Genomic DNA, 23,646 nt, shown 5'->3' on the forward strand with positions numbered 1-23,646 from the left:
GGAATGCATCGAGGCTGTCTCCTTCAGTCTGCTTGCCTATTTAGGAAACACGCCCCCCCCACCCCCCTCGCTCCTGAGGCCAGGTGTAATCCCTACACGGCGGAACCAGACGCCTTCAGCCAAGTCCTGATCAGCCTTATAATGGTTCAAGTATTTCCAGTGATACCACCGTGGGGGGAAAAATTCCCTTCAATCCAGTCGAAAGCTTTCCGTGACTCCACCGAGAGAGACGATTGCTGCTTTTGGGTCGACTGCTTCTTGGATTTCTCTCCGTGGTCGCCTTCTCCCGGTCCTTGGTGGCTTCTATTGGATTGCCTTAATTGCCTCTAATGACATAATTGCCACAACTATTCGCTTCATTAGCACTGTTATCATTATTAGGAATGAACAGAGCCGAGGAGATGATAATTGGCAGAGTTAATGATGGTAAATGTATCAAATTAAATGCTTTTCGGCAAATCGATTTTCAGGTTGGGAAGGCTGATTGGAAATGACAATAAAAAGTGAAGAGGCAAAGCAAGTAATTGGAGCAGGTATTATTTTTTTTTTGTTCTCAGAGCTCTGGTTTAAACCTCGTAAGCCCTCAACTTTCAGAAACTCATCTCCAGCTTATGGCCTGAGCGTGTGTATAGTGCGGCAGATACAGTGGGATTGTCGCTAAAGCGAGCCAGATGTTTGAGAGGAAGTGAAGGGATTCTCTCGACAGAGGAGCTTTACAACAGGATATTTTCTTCAGCACTTCTTAAGATCGCCTTAATTGAAGGAAAAGAATGGAGCAAGGGCCACACCTGACTACGAACGGCGTTAGGAAGATTAGCTCAAGAATGCGGAGATTATCTTGGAGTGAGTCTAACACCTATTTTAAACATTGGAATCAAGAGGAAAAAGGGTGAGTCGCTGTAAAAAAAAAAACAGCGATGGAAACTTTTGTTATATGGCGCGTTAGTCTTGTGTATTCGGCCAACAAAAATTATGCAAAAATTGAGCAATGTAGTATTAACTATTTTTTTTTAACTATTAAGGCAGGGGTGGGCAAACCTTTTGATTGGCGGGCCACAATGGGTTCTAAAATTTGACAGAGGGGGCCGGACCAGGAGCAGATGGATGGAGTGTTTTGGTCACCTCACCTCATCGAAGAAAAAAAAATAAATTTAATTTACAATGAAAGTGAACAAACACATTACAACAATATATGTCTTGGAAAAACCACAGTATTTAGAAAATAAAACATTAACAAAGTTCGGGCCGCATGTGGCCCCCGGGCCATAGTTTGCTCACACCTGTATTAAGGAATCCAATTCAAGTAGAAATTATTTTTTTACGGGAAAAGTTGGCCAGGGTAAGGGTATTCAGGTAAAAATGTACATTGGGTAGCATATACTGAATTCCTGTCACTTTTCTTTAAAGAGGACATTTTAGGTAAATTTTAAGCACATTTGAGAGCATACCATGATTTTTTTTTTAATTCAGCACCAAAAGACAATTTAACTTGGCAACATGAAATTTCGTAGTCATGACTATCATGAGTCGGAAAAAAAAAAAAAAAAAAGTCTCCAGAATTCCTACACAAAAAGACACTGGAAGTTGGAATGAGGGAGCCCAAACATAAAGCGCTGGCAGAACCCAGGAAACAGTTCGCAAAAACAAATCGACACCAACAGAAAACCACAACTAAACACTCGGAGTTATATGTGACAAAACGTTGTGGCGAGGAGTCGAGATGTGAGCGGAACCGAAATACTGGGTGTGATGAATGATTGCGAACAGCTGCGCGAGGAGCTCAGCACACCTGAGCACCCCCCAGTCCACAAAACAAAAACAAAGACCAGTACAGGAAATAGAATTGCAACAATTTCAAAATAAGAGTGAAAGCAAAATCACCTCACAACAAGCTGCAGTGTTCCGGGTTCAAATGAGGAATTTGGGAAATAATCCAAATGGGGAACTTTCCAGGGGAATTTATGGTAATTAACGGAGGATTGAGGATCATTTAAATGGGAGAAATATAAACATTTTAATTTGTCAGGAATAAACAGCAATCCAAAATGGCGATCTCGCCTTAGACAACATGCGAGGGTATTGCGGCGCCTTAATGATTCCAGTTTTTCCCCACTTGACTCGATTCACGCATACCTGATGCGTCCACCAACAGAAAGCACCAAAATGGTGACAGCTCCAAATAAAAAATAAAAAAATCCATTGAGGCCACTTTCAAATCAAAATGATCACACTACTTTCTTAAGTGACAACCTTCTTCTCATAAATTCCCATTCGTGCCCATTTAAAATTTCCAATTTTAGAAATTTTGCACCCCGAGCAAGCAGACAAATTTTTTCACTGGAAAATTTTTGGATGTCTCCGTTTAAATGTGAAAGTTTCATCAAGTCACAAAATACGATTTTATGACACATCGCGCGTATACGTTGGTCTTATTTTGCTCTCTCAGCAAACTTCAAGCATCCCCGTATATGAGCTCACCTTTCTCCTCCACCAAACTCTTGTCCTCTCACCCTTTCTTTCACGGCATCTCCAGTTTTTTTTTTTTTTTTTTTGCAGCACATAGGTGGATTAAGGCAGAGGGGGCTTTTGTTTAGATAAAGCGAAGGATTAGGGAGAGATTTGCCCCCATAAAGTTGTGGGCTTGATGGGCCTTTTATCCCTGCATGTCCCTAAAGCTGTGTTGCTTCTGGATTAGGACCATACAATGGGGCCCCTTGTGCGGAGGGATGTGGGCCAGGGAGAGAAAGAAAGAGAAGAGCGAAGGCAAGAAAAAGAAAGGCGACGGACGAATTGAGACAAGGGATGGATGGATGGGGCTGGGTGGTGGGAGGGGCGAGGAGGAATTCGGCAACTATTAGAGGAAAGTGACAGGTTGAAAACTTGGAGATGAGGGATTTGTTCACAGAGATTTGATAAAAAGGGGATATTCGGCCGACAATAACATCTCACACCCTCTTTAAATCAATTTCTCTCTTTGGAAAAGAAAGAAATAAAAAAAAAAAAAAAAAAAGAATGAGTTGGTAAATGTGAACGTGTGCTCAAAATGCGTCCACGAGGCGGCTCAAGGCAAATTGCTTTGTTATTAAAAAAAAAAAAGGTCCCCTGCAAGTAGTCGATTTTAAACTACACATCAAAATGATTAATTGCTGTGGGATGAACAGATGCTGAAATACCCTTGAATGGTGCCGCGGAGGCTGAGTTTTGCCGGATTGCACACCTAATGTATTCATGAAGTTGCAGAAACATCATTAGGACTATTAATTAGCTATTAGAGAGCATCATTCACCATAAAGCAGTTCAGCGCTTTTTTTTGCACCATTTGAACACACATGTGGAAAGGCATGTGGGGATTTTCCCTCAAAAAAAGTCTGCCATTTTGGTTTTCAGCAACCATTTCAGGGACAATTTGGGTAAAATGTAAACATTTTGAATCTTCAAAAAAAAAAAAAAAGATTCACCACCGGAAACCATTTAGCAACATAAAATTTGGTAGGCATGTCTATCATGGGTAGCTGCACAAAAAAAAAAGAATCCATGCCCAAAAAGTCACAGAGAAAAGGGGCATTTTTCTTTGAAGCGGACATTTTAGGGACATTTTGGTAAAAATGTAGCTTTGAGAGGCGAACAGAATTTCAGGTTTGGTATTGCAAATGAATGTTGGCTGTCATGTCTAACATAAGGAGGAGTACAAAAATGTCCAGAAAAGACACAGGAATTCTCCTATTTTATTTTAAATCAGCCTGTCATTCACGTAAAAAATGGATAATTGGTATAGCAGCCCTATATATTTTTTTAATTCAACCCCAAAAGCCAGTTTCAGCAGTGGACACAAAAAAAGCCAAAGAAGTCATGCTTAAAAAAATAATCTACCATTTTTTTGGTTTTCGGCAGGAATTTTAGGAACGTTTTGGTCAAATTTGGGGGCATCCCCGAGAAATTCTGAGAAATTCTGCCCCCAAAGCCAGTTTCATTTAGCAACACGAAAGTTGATAGTAATGTCAACCATTAGTTGAAAAAAAAGATTCAAGAGCTAAGACCCAGAAAGACACCAAAAGTCTGCCAATTTGTTTTGAATCCGCCTTCTTGGTGGAAAAAAAGAGAGAGAAAAAAAAGACTTGTACCCCTCCGAGAAACAAAAACCAATTGTGGGGTTTGGGTCGTTACCAAATGAGTTTTTATCAGCTGGTGGGGTCACCGTTTAGCCACCTTGTGTTGAGCAGTGCACCACAGCAGTCTACGGGGGTAAGGGGAGCTGTTTTTTGGGGGACGTTTAAGCCCCTCAGACGCGCTGGACAGCTCTCGTCGCTCTCTAAGGAGCTTTGGGTGGAGAGGCGCTCAGAAGAAACTCTTTCTCGCTTTAATTGCTTTAGAGACGCTCCTTACAAAGAGACAGTGGCCAGATTTACCTCCCGTTTAAGTTCTTATTTCCATTGGTTCACAAGTTAATCCTCTTTCTATCGCGCAGAGAGAGAGATAGAGAGAGAGAGAGAGAAAGAGAGAGAGAGAGAGAACGGCATAAGTTGGTAAAAGATAATAATAATAACAATAACTTAAAAAAAAAAAAATAATATATATATATATATATATATATATATTAGAGTGGATATATGTTTTTTTGTATTTAGGCCTATTTATTTTTATTAATTTTAAAATATCGAAAAATAGATTTTAAATAATCCAATATGCAAGTGACATCAGATAATATTTTTAGTTCATTTTAAAGAACTGTTTTTAAACTATTGCTTATGCTTTGATAAAGCAGCATGACGCAATAGAGAGTCATTAAACCTATGGCAATGAATTGGCATTCCAACTTGTTGAAATGTGTGTCCAACACGGTCACAGATCAAACTGTCCCAAACAAACCCTTTCCCAGAGAATCTCCCTGCAAGCAAATATGCAAGCTTATGCATTAAAAGGCTACTTTGCGCTGCCCTTAATTCCCCACCTAAACGGTTTTGCTCCGGGAGAAAAAATCTTCTGTCTCTCTCTCTTTCAAAAAAAAAGAAAAAGAAAAGGGGGAAGAAAAAAACCCTTCAAGAAGAGAAGGGCATTATTGCCGTAATCCTCTTACCCGCAGTCATTTTAAGACAGGGGTTTTTGCAGGCTGGGGTGGCGTCTTGTCTTCCCTATCCCATCCCAAATCCTTCCAGGCCGCGGGAGGAGAGTCTCGAGGCAGCACCCTGGCATCTATTAGTCATCTCGCCAAAGTCTCTCCTTGCACACGCACACGCACACGCACACACAAAGCTAAAAAGCCCAAACGCAAACAAACCAAAAGCTTCCCAAAGGACGCAGATTGCAATTAAGCATCAGACAACGGGAAAGAAATGCAAAACTGAACTAGTCAAACTTTTTTTTTTTTAATGATAAAACGTGTAACTATCACTGTTGGGTGCCACTTTTGCCGATATTAGGTTAAAACAACAACATCTGCCCGCAATTGATCATATTATAAAGTGAAAGTCCGCCGGGGACTATTAACTGGCTGCTTCGCTTGATTGACGTCCACGGCAGCCAATAGCGAGCCAGGACGAGCCGGCCCACACGCTCTTAAATAAAAAAAACCTCCTCTGTCTCCTACTGCGACGAGGACGAGTCTCCACCAACACGGGAACGCGCGCGCACTGTGGACTTGGAGACAAGACACGCGACAAGATTGCACTACTTTTAACGGCGGAGGAGGAAAAAAACTATATTTAGCGTGTGCCTACTCACTGACATTAGAAGGTAAGAAAACCCCTTTTTAAACAACTTAAAAAAATACTAACACAGTTGCTGCTGAACTTCAACACGACGTTTTCCCCTTGCTTCTCTTGTACGGCATTCGCAAAGTTACTGGGCACTTTTATTTTATTTAACAGACGTGTACAGGGCTGTTAATAAAAAGTACTCCGTAACTTCGCATCGTAACTTTCCGGCAAACCCGTACGTGTTTATTTCGGTAAAGTGAGAAAAATGTACCCAATTATCAAATTAAGTTTGCGGAGAACTACAGGCTACAAGTGCAACATATATTGTAGGATTTCAAATGTTATCAAAGTACCGTAGTCCCAAAATAATATATTATCATATTTCAATTGTTTTTTATTTATTACGGACCAAAATATTTGGCTTCTGTTTTAGACCACGTGTCATTCCAACTCAACCACTTCTTGTTCTTGGGCTGGTTTTATTTACACACGTGACCGAAGGTATATTTTGTTTGAAAACGTCTCACTACACGGCCATGTGATTGCTTTCAGCCAATCAGTGAAAAACGTAATGACGATCATTCCAATAGTTGTTCGAATAAGTTTACGCGAGTGATCAGGCAAAACCAATAAGTCTTTTTTTCCCGAGAGTTCAAATAAACATAAATAGCACAAACAAAGAAATATAGATAATCACGAGATGCCCCAGTGAGTCATATTGTGGCAATAAAAATAAATTCAATAATAAATATATTGCAATAATTTCTGACAAATTCTGCGAGGGTATGTCAATTTGTGAGCACGTGTATATTAATTCCAATTCAATCCAATTCAATTGTATTAAGTAAACACAGCAAATGATTGCCTAATAAATATGACAGAGGCACGTGAAATGTACCACAAAAAAATACTAGTTCTAATTAAATATATTAAATGCTATTCATGTTTTTACATATTTATATGATTTTGACATTCCAAGGATTAAGAAATGTGTTTTTCTATATAGTACAACTTTCTTGGTTTGATATAGAATTTCCAATTATTTCAATAAGCGTTCGAATGTCAGAAGTTCCAATAAATAATTTGTAGATTTCTGCTTGTATTGAAAAGTATTTGGCAGTTTTTTTGTATCGTTTTTCCAAGAAAACAATCAATATCGCAGTCAAATTTTTAGATTAACATTTCATTTTTTTTCACACCCTTAAAATTACTGCGCCAGAAATAAAATGTTCAAACAAAAAATGGAACGATCCATATATATATATATATATATATATATATATATATATATATATATATATACGTATTTATCTTAGCAAAACAACCCAAATTATTCTTTAATTTCATGCAATAATATGTTTATCATTGCAATGTTAACAAAAAGCTAGAAATGACTAAATATTAAAATACCCCCCATTGCAAATATTGACAGTAAAAGAAAAGCGAGTCTTGGCCCTGCACGTGTGACCGTCCCGAGCGCAGAGCAGATTGCCAGGCCCCCGGGGGGCTTCCATCAAATACCATTTTTCCTCATTTACTCGGATCAAAAGACTTGCACTGTACATGCCAATTTCCATAATGACGCTTTGCTAATCGAAGCATTGAGCAGCGCTGCCCGCCAGCCTGCAGGCAGGAGGTCCTCACCCGCCCGCAGCGCTCATGCAGCCGCCTTTATCAACGACAACATCGCGGCCCTCCGTGACGAAGCATTGTGCTCCATTTGCCGCAAATGTGTGCAACCGGAACCAACAAAGCGGGTTCATGTGATCCACTTTGCAGGCGGACAATGATGCGGTCACCCCAAGTGCATTTAAACGTACACTCGGAATTCTCAGCGTCGTATATTTAAAAAAAAGGCCCTTCGCCGCGCATATGTCAGCCTCGATGATAAATGGAGGCCCTCGCAGTCGAAACCTATTTGCACTTCCATTAGACGGGGACCCAAATGGGGATCAACATGCATATTTTGACCCGCGGAGAAGCCATACATCTCAGCCAAAACGTTGCCCGGGGGCGATGGGATAAGAGGCCGCCAGAGAGGGGAGGGGGGGGGTTGTGGTGGGTGGTGGGGCGGTTGGGAGTTGAAGGGGGGCATTCAAGTCAAATACTTGAGGGAGGAAAGTAAATGTTTAGCGAAGCACCTTCTGTCCCGGCGAATTAAACGATTCCCCACTGCCCTTCTGATCACATCCATCAGTTGCTGCAGACTCCCAACAGCCGCCGAATGGACTCACGCGTTCACAAAGCACACGCACAGACAGAAGGGCCACACTAATAATAATCAACATACTAATAACAGACAACAGAGCAAAAGAAAATGGGGGAAAAGCTGCTAGAATTACTCCCAAAATGCCGCACAACTAAACACAACAAATTAATGCGCAATACCGAGGTCTTCAAAAATTGTGTGGAATATTAAATCCTAACAACATCAACAATGGTAAACGAGGTGATACTTAAACAATAAAGAATAATTATTCGAACAATCATTATTACAAAAACCGCAACAACAGCAATAGTAACGATTAAGATTTTTTTTTACCCGATTTACATCATGCATTTACCGACCAAGATTACAAACAGCAAAAAAAAAAAAAAAGAAAGATATTGGCCTATATGATAAAATAATAAAGACAATATCAATAATAGAACTGTAATAAAACCGCATACATGAATAATTAAATAATACACAAACATGTAAATTTATGAAATGTCATTCCAAACGGAGGATGATCAACTCTTTATTTCAACTTTATAATTTTTTTTTAAACTTTTATCGAACTCAATTAGTGGGCCCGCAAGCGCATCAAAAATAAAAATGATGGATATACCAGGTCATGACACTATAGAAAAAAAATGTAAACATTGCTTGCTTGCAGGATAAGAATTAATATATTAAAATCATATCACGTGTTTTTCAGTTGATGCCACTGAAAGCAGCTCATTGGACCTTGGAGACATCCCCGCCTCCATATTAATACATCACTTAATTCTAATGCTAATGCTAATACATATCTAATCGTGTCCCCGAGCGGTCCATTCAGGATGTTGGGCCAGTTAGTGACAACTACAAAAAAAACAAAAAAAAAATCTTGCTTGCATTGTGAAATAATTTCGGCATGGATGCCTGCATGCGTGGCAAAAAGCAAATATCTGACAATTTGGATGATAACATTAAAAGTATAAATTAATACAATATATATATACATATCTTCTTTTTTTTTTTTTTTTTACATTTTCCCGCAGATGGTTAATCAACGTCTTCTTGATCTGTCAATGCAAACATTTTCCGTGGGGATTTAGCTTCTGGGGTATCACTGAATACATTCCCGAAGAAGGCATCCGTTACGGTTCATTGTGTCGACGAGTAGTAATTGCCCCAATTAAAAGCCTTTTGTATAATTAATGGAATGAGCAGAGCGATAATTGGATGTTAATGGATAACACGTTTGTCGGCGCGCACGCATGAACACCGGGGTGGCCCTCGAGTGCGTCATTTATTTAAAAAAAAAAAAAACAAGAAATCCTTAAAAAAAAGTGTGTGTGTGTGTGTGTGTGTGTGTGTGTGTGTGGAGGGGGGTTAATAATAAGACACCCCTCATCCTCTTTTCCGTGCATTTTCCCCACAGCATGCAGCACTACGGCGTGAACGGCTACTCGCTGCACGCCATGAACTCCCTGAGCGCCATGTACAACCTCCACCAGCAGGCGGCGCAACAGGCGCAGCACGCGCCCGACTACAGGCCCTCGGTGCACGCGCTCACGTTGGCAGAGAGACTAGCAGGTAATTGAGTTCACACTCACTCACACTTTTGAAGCCACACGCACGACATGGAGTGGAGGGGGGGGGGTTAATCTGTGGCCACAATAAACATAACAAAACGTTCATTTAATTCACCAAATATGAAATAATATAACGTGAAACACTCGCCAAGTCACTATACATCAAATGTGCAATGGTAATACAAAACACACACGATCGCCACGCAGACTGTGAAATAAAACTTGCCGTGTTTTGTGTTCCAACGGCTGCGCATTTCAAGACATCATCCTCGAGGCTCGTTACGGCTCTCAGCACCGCAAACAGCGCCGGAGCCGCACGGCCTTCACCGCCCAGCAGCTGGAGGCCCTGGAGAAGACCTTCCAGAAGACGCACTACCCAGATGTGGTGATGCGGGAGCGGCTGGCCATGTGCACTAACCTGCCCGAGGCCCGCGTGCAGGTGCGCACGCACACACACACACACACACACACACACGCACGCACACACACTGGCAAGCAAGGTGCGCTAACACTTTTTTTGTGCATGCGCCTATATAATGTTTTTTTTTTTTTTTTGTTCCACTAAGACATGTTTTAAGCACTGTTTCAAATTGCAAATTTGGTGTTAAAAATATGCATGTAGATTATATTACAATGTGTTAATAACATATTTATAAATGTTTAGCAACCATTTATAAATTGTTTGTACTGTAAAAAGAAAAAAAAACAACTTGTATTTTGGGGGATAAAGGAGTCCTTTAGGTTGGGACAACTTTAAAATATAAATTGACATTTATGGCATAGTGTTACTTAGTATTTGTTTGCTCCCCAAAAAATGGTAGGTTGTTTTAAATTGTTTCTTTCAGTTGGGTAACAACACAAGGGGCAATTAGTTGTCTAAACTCTTGTGTTTTTGTTGAAAATGTGTAAAAGTCCATTTTCACATCAGCAAACCTTTAAACATTTTGTTCAATCGCCCAATTAAAACATTTTTTGAAGTTGGTTGCCTTGAAATTTTGAGTTTACGCAATTTATTTATTTATTTTTTTTACAGTGTGAGAATTGTGACGTAGTTGGTCTCACATCAGTAAAAAAGAAAAGGAGGTTCACTTCCAACGTATAGCACATTGTCCCAATAAATCAGCACTCACCCAAATGCCTCGTCTCCTGCCAGGTTTGGTTCAAGAACCGCAGGGCCAAGTTCCGCAAGAAGCAACGCAGCCTCCAAAAAGAGCAGCTGCAGAAACAGAAGGAAACAAGCCCTGAAGGAGGAGCTGAGAAGGACGACGCCCCCGCTCCCTCCACCACTGTCCTTCCTGACCCCCAGTTACCTCCTTCCACCTCCGCTTCTCTGGACGCAGAAGGTCCGGCGGTGCGTCCGCTCCCGCCAGACATGGAGCTGAACGTCACGTCGGCCGAGCAGTCCGGCAGCGAGTCTGCGACGGAGGACAACGCCACAGATAAGGAGGATGAGAGTAAATGTCTGCACAGCGAGGGAGCGGTCACACCGGGAGATGTTTCTTCACCCTGCAGAAGACTCAGTCCTAAAGCAGGTGAAGCGAATTCAGAGATTGGTTTCTTCTTTCTACATGCTTGTCGCAAGTTATTTGTTGTAAACGGGAAAGGATTGAGAATTATGCTGAAAATTTAGAGCGCCTTGTTGTCTGCTGTGAATGCACTCGCATCATGGCGGGAATTAACGTGTCGGGGCAAGGAGGCAGGCTGGTTGTGAGACTGTTAAGTGACTCCCAATATGGCTTCGCGCTGGCGTGGCCGCTTTAGAGCGCCTCGTTGTTGCGGTGTGCAAATGTTGGAAATATTCCAGCCCGTGTAAAATTAAAGGGGAAGTCAACCCCAAAATGTTCTTTACAAGAATATGTTCTATGCAGGCTCAATAGTTGAAACATGGAATTATGATTAATATTGCGTTTGCGGAATGAGTTAAGTAGGAAAATATGCCCATTTTTAGCCATCTCGCAGGGCGACCATTTTGTCACTTCTGCCGATTGAATATGACATCAGAGTTGATCAGAGCTCAGCCAACCAATTGTGGCTCAGCTTCATAAAACAGGTGAGCCGTGATTGGTCATTACCTGAGCAACTGTGAAGCAGTAACAAAATGGCCGTCCCCCTGAGATGACTAAAAACCGGATATCACTGCTTAACTCATTTTCCACAAACGCAAAACTCATCAGAAAGTCACGTTTAGACTTGTGAAGACACTTTGCACATTTTATTGCCAACATTTTTTGGGGGTTGACTTCCCCTTTAAGCAGATATTTTCGCATCTCAGACATGATGAAATGATCTTCTCTGTGTCCAGACTCACCTCTCATCTCTCCGTCCGTGACTCCTTCCTCGTCCAGCAGCGGCGGTCCACTCTCCCAGAACCACTCGTACTCCTCCTCCCCCCTGAGCCTGTTTCGTCTGCAGGAGCAGTTCCGCCAGCACATGGCCGCCACCAACAACCTGGTGCACTACCCAGCTTTTGACCTGGCCGCGCCCTCTTCGCTCCCCTACCTGGGGATGAACGTCAACATGCCCCCGGCGCCGCTCGGCACGCTGCCCTGCCAGTCTTACTACCAGTCGCTGTCCCATCATGCCCAGCAGGTGTGGAACAGCCCGCTGCTGCAGGCGTCGGCCGCGGGCGGACTGAGCAGCCACAACAGCAAGACCACCAGCATTGAGAACCTGCGGCTGAGGGCCAAACAGCACGCCGCCTCCTTGGGACTAGACACCTTGTCCAACTGAGAGTTCCACTTGGATGGAAGTGTCTGTGAGGGTCAAAAGTGAAATTTTCTCTTTCTCGAGCGGGGACGTAGTGAAGAAGCATCCACGGCTGCTGCTTTAAACTCAAGATTAAAAAAAAAAATTAAATCTCGGGGAAAGAATAGGAGAAGTGAACACACACAAAGTGAATGTTTTTACTTAAGGACACGGATATTTTAGGTCTGGAAAAAAATGTAAACAATAACAGGTGATGTTTTCAAGAATAATGTGAACAAATGAGGCACTTTTTGAGGGATCCAGCATGGTGATCGGAAGGTATAAGGTACATAGCCAATTCAGGACACAGAATTTTTCGTTTTAAATCTTTTTTTTTTCAATTTGTGAAGATTAAATAGATCAAACATGTGCACAAAATAGAAATTTGTGGAAATAGGTATAACATGCACAAGACTATATTGTGGAACATACGCACAAAATGCTAATCTGTGACGACAAAATACCAAGTGATCTATCTTCCAAAATCGGAAATATTCCAAATTTGTCAGAAAGTCTGGAGGAAACATGCTGCTTTTCAATGAAAGTCCCACGGACTGTTAGCACTTCTAACGTTGGCTTATCATGTTTATCGGGAATAGAAAGTCTCCGGATGGGGGGTGAAACAAACACACACGCGCACACACATTATTTTAATATGTGAAATATAAAATCTATCTTAATAATTGTAAAGAACTCTACTATTGTTGTATAACTGATCATGTTAAGTCCTTTTAGCTGTAAGATTGTATTTGCTGATCTCACGGAATTGATGCAAAAGAAGCAAAAACCGGACTGGACTGCTGGCAATTGTGTTTTTGAGTTTTGCATCGGGATGGGAAAAGTATTTCAGCGATTGCTTGGGTTCTAAGTCTTCTATATGTTCTGCGCTCTTGGTTCTATTTGAGTTGGTTTGTTCCACTGTTGCTGTTTGCTGTTGCCTCTGTCTTTGTCCACAACTTGGTCCAGTGGTGTGTGCTAGATAGATTATAACGTAAGACGTGGACGACAGATGTTTCCTTTCCTCTTCCCCAAACAGTGTAGGCTTAGCGTTGTTGAAAAATGTCAAATAAAAAAAAAAAATGCTTGAAGATGTTTATATTGGAAACTTGTTTGCCGAGTGCATTTGTTTCGTTGTGAACACCATTATTTCAGGATTTCAATCGTCCTTTCATCCATTATTTGAGCCGCTTGATTTTCTTATTATTTCATTTTTAAAAAATTGCAGCCCGTGATTATATCTTCATTTATCCAATTAATATGACTATTTTTGAAGAACTTCATAGCTGCGTTCCATTTTCACATCCATGTAATACTCAAAATATATGAATTTATTTTAAATTTAATATTGAGACAACTTTAAAAACTTTTAAAAATAATTGCTTTCAGGTTAAAGTGAAAGGATTATTTACTTCAAATAATAAAGTCAATTTAATTGTTTTTATTTAGGACAACAAAACTATTTTTATGCTTCACTAAGTGGTTCCGGTAGTTTATGGAAAGCTAAAAAATTGCAGGTTACACTAAATTAATTTTTTACTAGGAGTCAAATTTATGGAATTTGGTGTCAATTTTTAAAAGTTCCTCCAGGGTTTTTAGCACACATAACTTTATACAATGCACTTTATTACATTTAAGGTGATGATATATAGTTTTATGTCCAGAATTCTCCACAAGCTTTATTTTAAAGTTAACAGTCCGGTTGCTAACTGATTTATTGTGCAAAAAATGTTTCTTTCTAAAACATCTGAATGCAAGCATTTAAGAATTTCAAAGTAATTCATTTTTCAACTGAACATTTGTAGAGTGAAGAGGGACAATATTTCAGATTTGCTGCCGCCTTGAGAAAGAGCGGTGACGAGTGGAAATCAGTCTGCCCAGAAACGATGAAGGAATCTAAAGGACAAATTTAAAAATGTAAAATCTTTGGGAAAAATGCGGAAGCAACATAGAATTAAAAAAAAACAAAACAAAAAAAATGATTAATTTAATCTGCAAAATAAAAAAAAAGGGTTTAAAAAAAAATTAAAGGAGCCATAAGCCGTCCCCAATGAATAAGCAGGCCATTATCCTGAAGAATGACGGCCTGGGGCGGTGATTATGCTGCTATTATATCTTTAACAGCATGGTTTGTCAAAACGCAGCCCGCCACCCCACCCCAATGCTAACCACACACACACACTTACACACACAAACACAAAAAGGGGGACATTGGGACACCTACAAAATGTACGCTTGCCCTTCCAGCAGAAAACAACATTGCTCCTTCTGGTGAGTAAATAATCACGCTTGAAGCGATTTCTGGGATGGTCATGAATTAAGCAAAAAAAAAAAAAGCTAATGAGCTGACCAGATTAGCAGCATTAATAGGAGTACAACACATCACCCCGACCTTGTTGTGTTTCATTACATCACATGACAACCCCCCCCCTCAAAAATAAAGTCTTCTCCTCCAAGGGCATCCTGCTTGCACCTCTGATATGATCACATCGCGAATGTCCTTGTTATCCATAGCTTTTGTAGGTACACGCCGCAATTTTCTCCCACGAGGCCCGAGACCAGTTAACATAACACAATACTCCAGTCCCAAATGTTCTTTCATGTCGTCACACGTGCACACACACACACACACGCACGCACGCACGCACGCACGCCCGCGGGCTGAACAGGGATTGCTCGATTGTACTGCTGAAGGGTCAAGTGCCCTTGAAGCTGGATCAGGCTGCTTCCATCTCTGTATTTTCGCCACCAAAGCCACACGCAAAACACCAAAAGTCACGGGCCACTTCATTAGGTACACCTGCACAAGATTCGGGCGAGCAAGACAAAGACTGAATGGGAAATTGAGCTTGAACGCAAGGAATACTGATCAGTTTTGATTGACACGTTTTACGAGCAATTCTGGAGGGCAGTTTAACGCCACGAAGAACTGAAATATTTCAAAAGGAGAAATAATTTCTTACTGTGTGTGGGACACTCGTTAAGAAGATTATATGGAACGGGGTGAATTGATTGAAGAATAATGGAGTTAATGAAAACATTAACTAGGTTTATTTGATTAATTTTTTTCAAGTTCGGCGGGCCGGATTAAAACATTTAATGGGCCGCATGTGGCCCCCTGGCCGTAGTTTGCTGCTGTACTGTGAATTCACATATTGGTTTGTGAACGCAGATGAAGACTGAGAATTATGTAGCACGTAACTGTGGAGATACAGAATAGCATCAAACTGTTTTTCACTTTCCCTGACTTTATTGGGCGTGACTAAAATAGAGCTCAGTGACGCACCTTGGCGCCAAAACGAGTCGCCCCTTACCCCACAATGCAAGAACTAGAGCGCCTTCGTTATCTGACGCAATTGCAATGCGCAGTTAGCAAGTTAATTATGACGGCACCCCGGAAAATGCACGCTTCTGCTGGTGTGACCGCTTTTAGAGCGCCTTGTCGTCTGCAATGAGTGCGTGCACGTCACACAGAGACAGGTCGCGAGAGTCAGACTGATTCTGGTTGCTCGAGAGCGCCTCGTTGTCACGGCATGAAATGGACTCATATTCCAGCCACCGGAGACTTTTAGTGTATATATTTTTGTGGCTCAAACATGTTGCCGTAAGAAAGACGTTAGACATTGGAGCATCCATTTTCCATGTCATAGTAGAAATATTTGATTGACAGCGGACACGCCCACAAAGTTCAACACCTGAGGCAACAGCTTGATTTCTCATGTTAAATACATTTTTTTTTTTAAACTCATTCAAATTTGGCCTTATTTCAATAAAATGAAATTCAGTGGGGACTCGACATGACTTGTTCACTTTCACTTGATTAACACTTTAGATTTAGTTAGGACTTGCACATCATGGGACTTTCTCGCACATGTAATTACTGTATTATAACGGCGTTATTATATAGTATTATAACAGGGAACAAATGCACCACATATCCCATGAAGTAACACTACAAAGTTTGTGTTCAAGCCCCCCGCAGGACCAGCGGTCCACACCGAACCCCTCGGAACACACCTCCCCACACAAAAATCACAGCGTACCATTCACTCAATGGCTCTCTCGCTGCCCCCTCTCCATGGTTCTCTTAAAGGTTTTAACCACGGCGAGAAAGGAAAGTGCCAGCGTAAAAAAAAAAAAAAAAAAAAAAAAAAAAAACTCGGCCAATTGAGAAGGTGACAAGGTCTGCCAGAAAATGATCCTAATCCCGTTTCCAGCATTCTTTTAGCCCACTGGCATGGCCATTTCGCAGCATATTATCTGAGCTGTCAGGCCCCGGGAAATCCCTCTAATAGTGTGCATTGGCCAGATACACATCAAAGCTCTCCTGGAAACCGCCTGCAGGAACTTAAAAGGGGGAGAACAATCTGGATCGCAGCTGCAAGGCTTAAACGTGCCTGCGGGTAAACAATACCCAACGGAACGCAAACGACCAAACTCTTGCCTTGAATCTGTGGAAGTAATGATACAGAATAGTTATGGATAAGCAATAAAGAACAACAGGTGGCTGAACTGCATCCTGGCCCACCCTCCATTCGTTCCAGCTCATCTTCTATTTTCTTCTTGTCTTTTTTTTTTTTTTTCTTAAACACCCCGACTGCCATCTCGCCCCTCCCGGGTAATCTTCTTAGAGAGAAGAAAACCTCCATTCTGTTGCTCTCTAATCTGGCTTCAGCCTAAATGTACGGTTGCATTTCTAATGTGGGCCTCGGAAAAAAGACAGGGTGCACTCCAATAAAGTTTGGAGCGACAACAGGAGAATTTCTCTTGGTGACATGACACATGGTACGAAAAGACATATTTTCAAAATAAATAAATAAATAAATATTAATAATAAGAGCAGTTTTACAGGTCACACATCATGTGTGAGGTATGTTAGAAAAGTTCCAAGAGGACTGGATTCACTAAAGAAATCCCCGCATTCACCTATTCCGAGATTTAATTTTTTTTTGTCAGTATTTTTTTATTTATACGTTTTCCACGAAAGAAAAAAAAAAACGGGGGGGACAACCCCCTAAAATATGCAAATCCATGAGAATGTTGGGGTTCACTGTAGTTAAATAGAATCTAAGGAATATATTTGATTTATTTTTTTACTCAATTTTGTGGACATTGTGCTGCTCCTTGTGGTGTGCGCACAACGTCCACTTGGGGGCAGTATAATACAGATATAGTGCACATGGACACAGTCACAGTTTAAGCAGCAATATTTGTCATTCTTTGCAGAATATAAAAAATAAACAGTATGACTGTGAGTAATGTAATATTTTATCTTTTAACCGCCGCCTAAGAAATGTAACTTGGTCACAAACTGATTACGCAGAAATTTTAATTTAGCGGCAGAGCTCAATTGTAATAGATCCACGAGTGTTTTGCATCTTTATTGACCAAAAAAAAAAAAAAAAAGGCATCATATAAATTGCAGCTGCAGACAAGGTTAAACCCTGGATATTTGTCTTTTTAATACGTGGCATGTGTCTGTCTATGGCAGGCTTATAAACAGAGACTCAACAACACAGCGCCTCATTGGCCAATTCAATAAAGTCGAAACAGGCAAAAGAGCGAGCTAACTGATCTCTAACAGCCTGCCGTCTCCTGAGTGTTAAAACATGTAAATTTATGGAAGGGCCCATAAGAAACACATATTTACAATACGTTTAGGTAATCACAAGAGATGTGAACAGACACTCAAGGCCCCCGGAGACGAAAGCAGTCAATACAAAAATAGTTTTTATGTGTCATTAATTCCCTCTGCATTCTTCAATACATCCCCCCCTTGTACCGCAGTAATACAGTAATCACTCACAATCGCTCAGATAATTATCTGCACTCGTCTGTGGAATAAAAAAAAAAGCGGAGGGGGCAAAAAAAAACAAAAAAAAAAAACAGGCGAGATGTCCCATTTTAGCTCTCTGCCTCTTTAATGTTCATCTGGGAGCAGCGTGGCTGTCCAACGTGGATGGGAGTCAGCTCAGTGCTTGGAGCAGCTTAATGATAGCAGCCGGTGGATGACACTCAGGCATAGACTGCTCGTTAGACACGCACACACCTTTTTCATGCTACATTGCCCGGCCGGGAGAACAGAAAGGGTCATCTGTGGTGTGATGGGAAAAATGAGAGACACCTCTCCGCTGATCACATTAGGGAACATTTCACCTCTGAGTGATGTCAATGCAAAACGAGAGTCAATGCGATGTTATAATGCAAACTGCGCAGATTTAGATGGTCAAATATGTCATTGCCTGCATGCTCGTTATGACCTTCTATAATATTGTTAGGCAGACATCAAGCCTGATGGATGGGGAGACGTTCTTCACGAGAGAGCAAAAACGCTGTGCTTTTTTTTTTTGTAAAGAAATGTGTGTATGTGATTTCTCATCCGATAGATTTATTTTAACCATATGACAGAGGGTAGAAAGGACAAAATGCTGGATTGACTGGTTTTGTGAATTACTGACAGACCAATAGTGACCTCTAGTGGGCAAGGAATATACAATGCAGGATAATAATAATTTTTATGATAAGACAGGAAAATTAAAAAAATTTGGATATTATTTTTCTTTTTTTTTTACTTAAACAAATGCTAAATTGTCTCCAAATGGAAGAGGAAAGTACGTTAAAACCCACTGATTTGTTGCATCGTAATGACCAATATTAACGTGCAGAAACAGTCAACTTGTTCATCAAAAATGAGAGATTTGATTTTTCAAAAGTGTATTGATTATGGTAAGCCACTGTAACATGATATAATTTGAATATTAACACTGGGCTTCACGATAAGATAATAAAAGACCTACTTCATTCAATTCAAAATGTATTACACATACGTTAAATGAGCTTGCAATGATGCTTGAAAAAAGTTCTATTGTGCAAATTAAAAAAAAGTATTGCGCCCAAAAGTTAAATACAACCAAAAAAAAATGATAATTAAAAAGTAAATTATGTACCGGACAAATTAACAAAAACGTTAAAACAAGGTGAATACCTGCTTACATGTTTGATTGTATTGTATGTTTGCCTTAAATATAGTAATTGTTTTTACAACCACTAGAGGGAGCCTGTGTGCCACCATTGATAATTGTGTTACACTAATACTAAGTTTCTCTGCTGCTTTTGCTCTGATAAACCGGAAAACAAACCTCCGTTACAGAGGCCAAAAGATTTCTGTGCATTGCACTTCATTGTATTATATTGCATAAAGGATATTGGATGAAGGCGTATACCTTTCACAAGACACTACAAATTACTCTCCAGCGCTCGGAATCTCGCTCACTAATTGAGATTTTACTGTGATGAGTTAAATGCATATTCATTAAAAAAAAAAAAAACGTTCATCCACACAATCCCAATTTAGGTGAGCCTCTTTAGCTTGCACATATAAATGGGTCCAAAGTTAGCTGCTAAGTGTGGGATGACCATCTCACCCAAATGGAGGTCAGAAGCAAAGTGAAAGGTATTCCCGAACAGGTTTGCCAGTGGTCGCAGGTCAACAACCTAGACGCGGAGTAAAATTTGGGAAATTTTTTAACGGAAGTCAAGTCCGCAGAAATACATTGCCTCATGTTTGACCAGGCTGCTTCTGCAGCGCATAGGTTGGCTCATACTGACCTGAAGCTGGATGCCATGATCCTCACGTGCCAAGTGGATGGCTTGCTCGACCACGCCAACATTCTGGATGTGAGAAAGCGTGCAGGTGGAGTAAACGATCTCACCGCCCGGACACGCCGCCACCACTCCCGCCCTGCAAGACGACACGTTTGTCTCGAGGTAGAAAGACGCTTCCTGCTTGACTTGTATTAGCCATCAATCATTTGGAACCCACGAATTGAAAGCGATAACCATCTTCCGTGAAAACATTTGGTATTTTCTCACTCTAAATATTCACATGTTCAGGGACCTCTCATATGAAAAGTGTATGTCATGTGCTTACAGCAGTAGTTGCAGCTGTAGCTGCGGCAAATGTCGCCTCTCGCCAGTTCTGCTCTTACGGAATATATTGTTGTCGTCCTCCATGAGCGAATGTCGGTCTGTCGTACAGGGAACATCAACAAGGACCTGAAATAATTAAAAAAAAAAAAAGTGTTATTGGTATTACTGTTGAGCTGCTAATGCAATGGAAATATAAACGCAAACAGCCTTACTCTATCAAAAGTATTTTGTTCTATCTCGCCCCATTTGGTGCCATCGAAGGAAGTGATGCGAAGCTTCTGCCGGGTCAAAAGCTCTTTAGGGACGTAATTATGGAGCACTTTCTTCAGTCGTAATGTCCGGGATACAGACGAGTCATTCAAACACAAAAAACCTTGAGTGCACAGATAAACGATTTACGGTCAATAAAATATCAACACTTATTTGGACAAAAATGTTTTTATATATACAGATATAAATTTTTCAATTGAAATATTTTGGAAAACCAACATATCAGAAAAATGATTTGTCTTACCAATGGCGTGGGTTTGGAGCAAAGCGAGAGTCTTGCCTCCTGGGGCAGCACAGAGGTCCAGCAGGTTGTGTCCCTCGTGAACATCGAGTGCAAGGCAAGGCAACACTGACGCGGCATCCATCAAGTAGTAGCCCAATAACCCAGACGGGTCTGGTCTTAAGGTGGCAGAACAGAATTGAGACCAAATGAAATAATATGTGGTTGAATGAAATTCAGGAGCTTTTATGCATCCAACATAGAAGGTCAATAATCGCACCTAGCTGGCTTGAAACGTGTGAGGTCTCCTCTTGGGAAGACTAAACATTTGATGTTTGGGCTGAGGTGCGGTGGTGATAACTGTTGTTGACCAGCAGTGTCATGTTTTTCCATCGAGGTGGACTCAGCCTTTTCTCTGAATTCCACTTCTGGGATTTGTTCCACGCATGCTTGTTCTGCATAAATAATGAGGGAGACAAAACATGAAGCCTTTGTAGGCTGCAACACAAATACAAAGACACTTGACAGTGTCAATACAGGATCATTGGTTGCAGTATTTCACACAAACCTCTGACAAAGTCTCTGCATCCTTGCGATGCCAAATCTTCCACACAATCATAACTGCAGAAATTATTAAGAAGAGCGCCATACTTTCTCTCCGAGAGCAGGGCAACTCGAACCGATGGCCAGAGATGTCTCAGCTGACTGCTATAGGTGGTATCAAAATGCTTCAGGGCCAAACTGGTCGGAGGGTACTTGGGGCGAGAAGCAGCCTGCGGGAAAAATGAAGTAGGGTCAAAAGAGTTTTTGATTGTCAGAATTCAAAACATATTAAAAAACAAAAAGTGTCCCTAATATTGCAGTGACTGGGGGGGGGGAATCGGTACTATTATAGCAGCATATCGTGCCATCTCTTTTAACATTAACCGACATGAATCTTTTTTAAATTCATTTATTTTTACATTATTCGTTGCAGACCGTCCCTACGACATTTCTTAATTTTTCGGCTCGAACCTGACCGTTGCAAACTCGTTAAATTCCAGTTCATCCAACTTCTATAGTATCGCTCATGTTCCACACTTACCCATTTTTCTTTTACTCGATGCCTTCTTGACGTTAAACATCTCAAATCACGAATTTTTCGCAATAACAGTCTAGCATCCAAGCGCAGCGCCATTATTTCAGGTACGTCACGTTTCTCAGTCCGGCTTCACTATACTACCTACTAACAAAGTTCCGAATGACGTCAGACACGTGTAGGCGGGACTTTAAACGTACACTCGATATTCAATTGGGTAATAGTAACATCAGTCAATGTAACTTGACCAATGACGGAGTATTTCCGGTGAGCCTCTCGACGCTTCCTGCGAGTGACCGACCCTTATGTCCTCCAGTCGACGGTAGCTGATCAAGCAGGCGCTCAAGGACTTGCGTTCTTTCTAGCAAGTGTGGGGACAATCTCAGGCCAATAATCATGGTGTTCGAAAGAAAAATGCTCACTAACGGCAACCCCGAAGACGAGGTAAAGGAATAAATTGGATAATGCTTGTAGAGTGGTTCGAAGTGTGTTTAAGACTCAACCTGGATTGCACCGCAGATAAGGTTACATTGATTCGTATTATTTTCAGTGCACTGACAGCTCCGTATATCACCCTTTCACATTTACATGTACTATTTGTTAATTTTCAAAATTAATTAATTAAATTAAAAATGCATTTTTTTTAAACAATGTTACTTACCAGGAGGAAGATGCCCCTGAAGAGGAAGAGGAGGAAGAAGAAGAGGCAGATCTGGTGGTATGTTCGAATGTTTCATTCATATTTTTGTTAAATTTAAAATTCTCCGATTTATGTAGTCTTTAATGAAAGCAGACTGATTAGCTTTTGTGTTTAATCCAAATAAGACATTTGCAAACATCTGCATTTGGGAAAACAATGACCGAATCAGTGACTGAATCACTTTAAAAAAAAATTGGCTTTTCAAGCCATTGCACTCAGTCACACAGATACTATAATCAAGCTCAACTCAGTTTTGTTTATAGATCACTTTTAAAAACAACCACAGCTGCGTACAATGTTTTGAGCATGAAGTAAAAATCAGACGTAAAATATTCAATTAACATTAAAAACAATGAAGACGAATACAAATGTGTTTTTACGACGAGCTGACGTTAGAAGGCGAGCAGCAGCGTTTTGGACCAACTGGATAGAACGTGAGGATGCCAATCCCGAGCTGACAAAAATAATACCTGCATTTAATAACGTCCAACTACTCGATTAATCAAATGTAATAAACAGGACACTCACAAGTTCCTTGTTAACATTATATTTAAGATTATTTCTATACTTTTTTTTTTTTTGTCCCCTCCAGGACCCCTTAGAAACAATCCGTGCCAAGTGTGAGGAGACGGAACACTGCGTGCACTACAAGGAGCGTCTTGAGCTCTGCGAGACTCGCGTCAACTCCAAATCCAACACCACAGAGGAGTGCACAGAAGAGCTTTTTGACTTCCTGCATGCGCGTGACCACTGTGTATGTGATGTACATGCAGAGAAGATACCGGAATCTATCTGTGTGTCCTAATGTATTTTTTTGTCCACCTTTTCTATGCAGGTATCCAACAAACTCTTCCACAACGTGAAGTAGCTGTGTGATCAACGTAACTGCTACGACTGTAAAATAAGGAGAGTACTTGCAAATTGTTATTCTATATTAATACATATTGTATGGAGATCCCGGGATGAACACACTTTCCACTATGTACGTTGCGTATGTTGTGCGAGGCAGTTGTACATAAAGTAAGACCTGTTCGTATGGACTCAAGATTTCACAATTTCATTGTCGTCAGTTCATATAGAAAAAGAACAGGCACTTCTGTTAACACAGGATTGTGTTGTTTTTTTTTTTCTCTTTGTGGACCAGTACGATCAATAAATGTTGTCTTTGATTACCAGGTTATCCATGTAAGTCACTTTAGTAGTTCGAAGGATTGTGTGGAGGAGATGGAAG

The 23,646-nt window shown here is 40.8% G+C and overlaps 3 protein-coding genes across 6 annotated transcripts; 2 read left to right on the plus strand and 1 right to left on the minus strand.

Moving 5' to 3' along the window:
- Positions 1-5,587: 5,587 nt before the first annotated feature.
- Positions 5,588-13,310, plus strand: dmbx1a (diencephalon/mesencephalon homeobox 1a). 2 transcript variants are annotated; one of them, XM_088311455.1, is made up of 5 exons: positions 5,588-5,730; positions 9,323-9,477; positions 9,737-9,915; positions 10,630-11,008; positions 11,779-13,310. In XM_088311455.1, the coding sequence occupies exons 2-5, from the start codon at positions 9,324-9,326 to the stop codon at positions 12,204-12,206; spliced, it is 1,140 nt and encodes a 379-aa protein (XP_088167581.1). In that variant the 5' UTR covers positions 5,588-5,730; position 9,323; the 3' UTR covers positions 12,207-13,310. The 2 variants fall into 2 exon arrangements, with proteins under 2 accessions (XP_088167581.1, XP_088167580.1); XM_088311454.1 differs by having other exon boundaries at positions 9,323-9,476; positions 9,721-9,915.
- nsun4 (NOP2/Sun RNA methyltransferase 4) lies at positions 12,138-21,869 on the minus strand. Of its 3 annotated transcripts, none has more exons than XM_088311453.1 (9): positions 21,722-21,869; positions 21,206-21,410; positions 20,918-21,092; positions 20,662-20,816; positions 20,360-20,520; positions 20,149-20,273; positions 19,827-19,959; positions 19,643-19,712; positions 12,138-12,229 (listed from the first exon to the last, which is right to left on the minus strand). In XM_088311453.1, the coding sequence occupies exons 1-9, from the start codon at positions 21,812-21,814 to the stop codon at positions 12,186-12,188; spliced, it is 1,161 nt and encodes a 386-aa protein (XP_088167579.1). In that variant the 5' UTR covers positions 21,815-21,869; the 3' UTR covers positions 12,138-12,185. The 3 variants fall into 3 exon arrangements, with proteins under 3 accessions (XP_088167579.1, XP_088167577.1, XP_088167578.1); XM_088311451.1 differs by lacking the exon at positions 12,138-12,229 and adding an exon at positions 13,984-14,114; XM_088311452.1 differs by lacking the exon at positions 12,138-12,229 and having other exon boundaries at positions 18,587-19,712.
- A 123-nt stretch (positions 21,870-21,992) lies between these two features.
- Positions 21,993-23,587, plus strand: LOC148326186 (cytochrome b-c1 complex subunit 6, mitochondrial-like). Its single transcript, XM_088311231.1, has 4 exons — positions 21,993-22,159; positions 22,380-22,433; positions 23,008-23,169; positions 23,251-23,587. The coding sequence occupies exons 1-4, from the start codon at positions 22,112-22,114 to the stop codon at positions 23,281-23,283; spliced, it is 297 nt and encodes a 98-aa protein (XP_088167357.1). The 5' UTR covers positions 21,993-22,111; the 3' UTR covers positions 23,284-23,587.
- Positions 23,588-23,646: the final 59 nt, after the last annotated feature.

This window comes from Idiotropiscis lumnitzeri, chromosome 12 (assembly GCF_059441095.1).
Source record: "Idiotropiscis lumnitzeri isolate Australia: NSW breed Sydney's pygmy pipehorse chromosome 12, RoL_Ilum_1.0, whole genome shotgun sequence".
NCBI classification, from domain to species: domain Eukaryota; kingdom Metazoa; phylum Chordata; class Actinopteri; order Syngnathiformes; family Syngnathidae; genus Idiotropiscis; species Idiotropiscis lumnitzeri.

Coding starts and splice junctions, on each gene's coding strand:
- dmbx1a (XM_088311454.1), top strand. CDS start 9,324: ATGCAGCACTACGGCGTGAACGGCTACTCGCTGCACGCCATGAACTCC. Junction 9,916..10,629: donor TGCCCGAGGCCCGCGTGCAG/GTGCGCACGCAC, acceptor GTCTCCTGCCAG/GTTTGGTTCAAGAACCGCAG. Junction 11,009..11,778: donor AAGACTCAGTCCTAAAGCAG/GTGAAGCGAATT, acceptor CTCTGTGTCCAG/ACTCACCTCTCATCTCTCCG.
- LOC148326186 (XM_088311231.1), top strand. CDS start 22,112: ATGGTGTTCGAAAGAAAAATGCTCACTAACGGCAACCCCGAAGACGAG. Junction 22,160..22,379: donor ACGGCAACCCCGAAGACGAG/GTAAAGGAATAA, acceptor GTTACTTACCAG/GAGGAAGATGCCCCTGAAGA. Junction 23,170..23,250: donor TGCATGCGCGTGACCACTGT/GTATGTGATGTA, acceptor TTTTCTATGCAG/GTATCCAACAAACTCTTCCA.
- nsun4 (XM_088311451.1), bottom strand. CDS start 21,814: ATGGCGCTGCGCTTGGATGCTAGACTGTTATTGCGAAAAATTCGTGAT. Junction 19,713..19,826: donor ATCATGGCATCCAGCTTCAG/GTCAGTATGAGC, acceptor CTCCGCGTCTAG/GTTGTTGACCTGCGACCACT. Junction 14,115..19,642: donor TGCTTCTGACCTCCATTTGG/GTGAGATGGTCA, acceptor TTTGTCCTTTAG/ATTCCTTCATCGTTTCTGGG.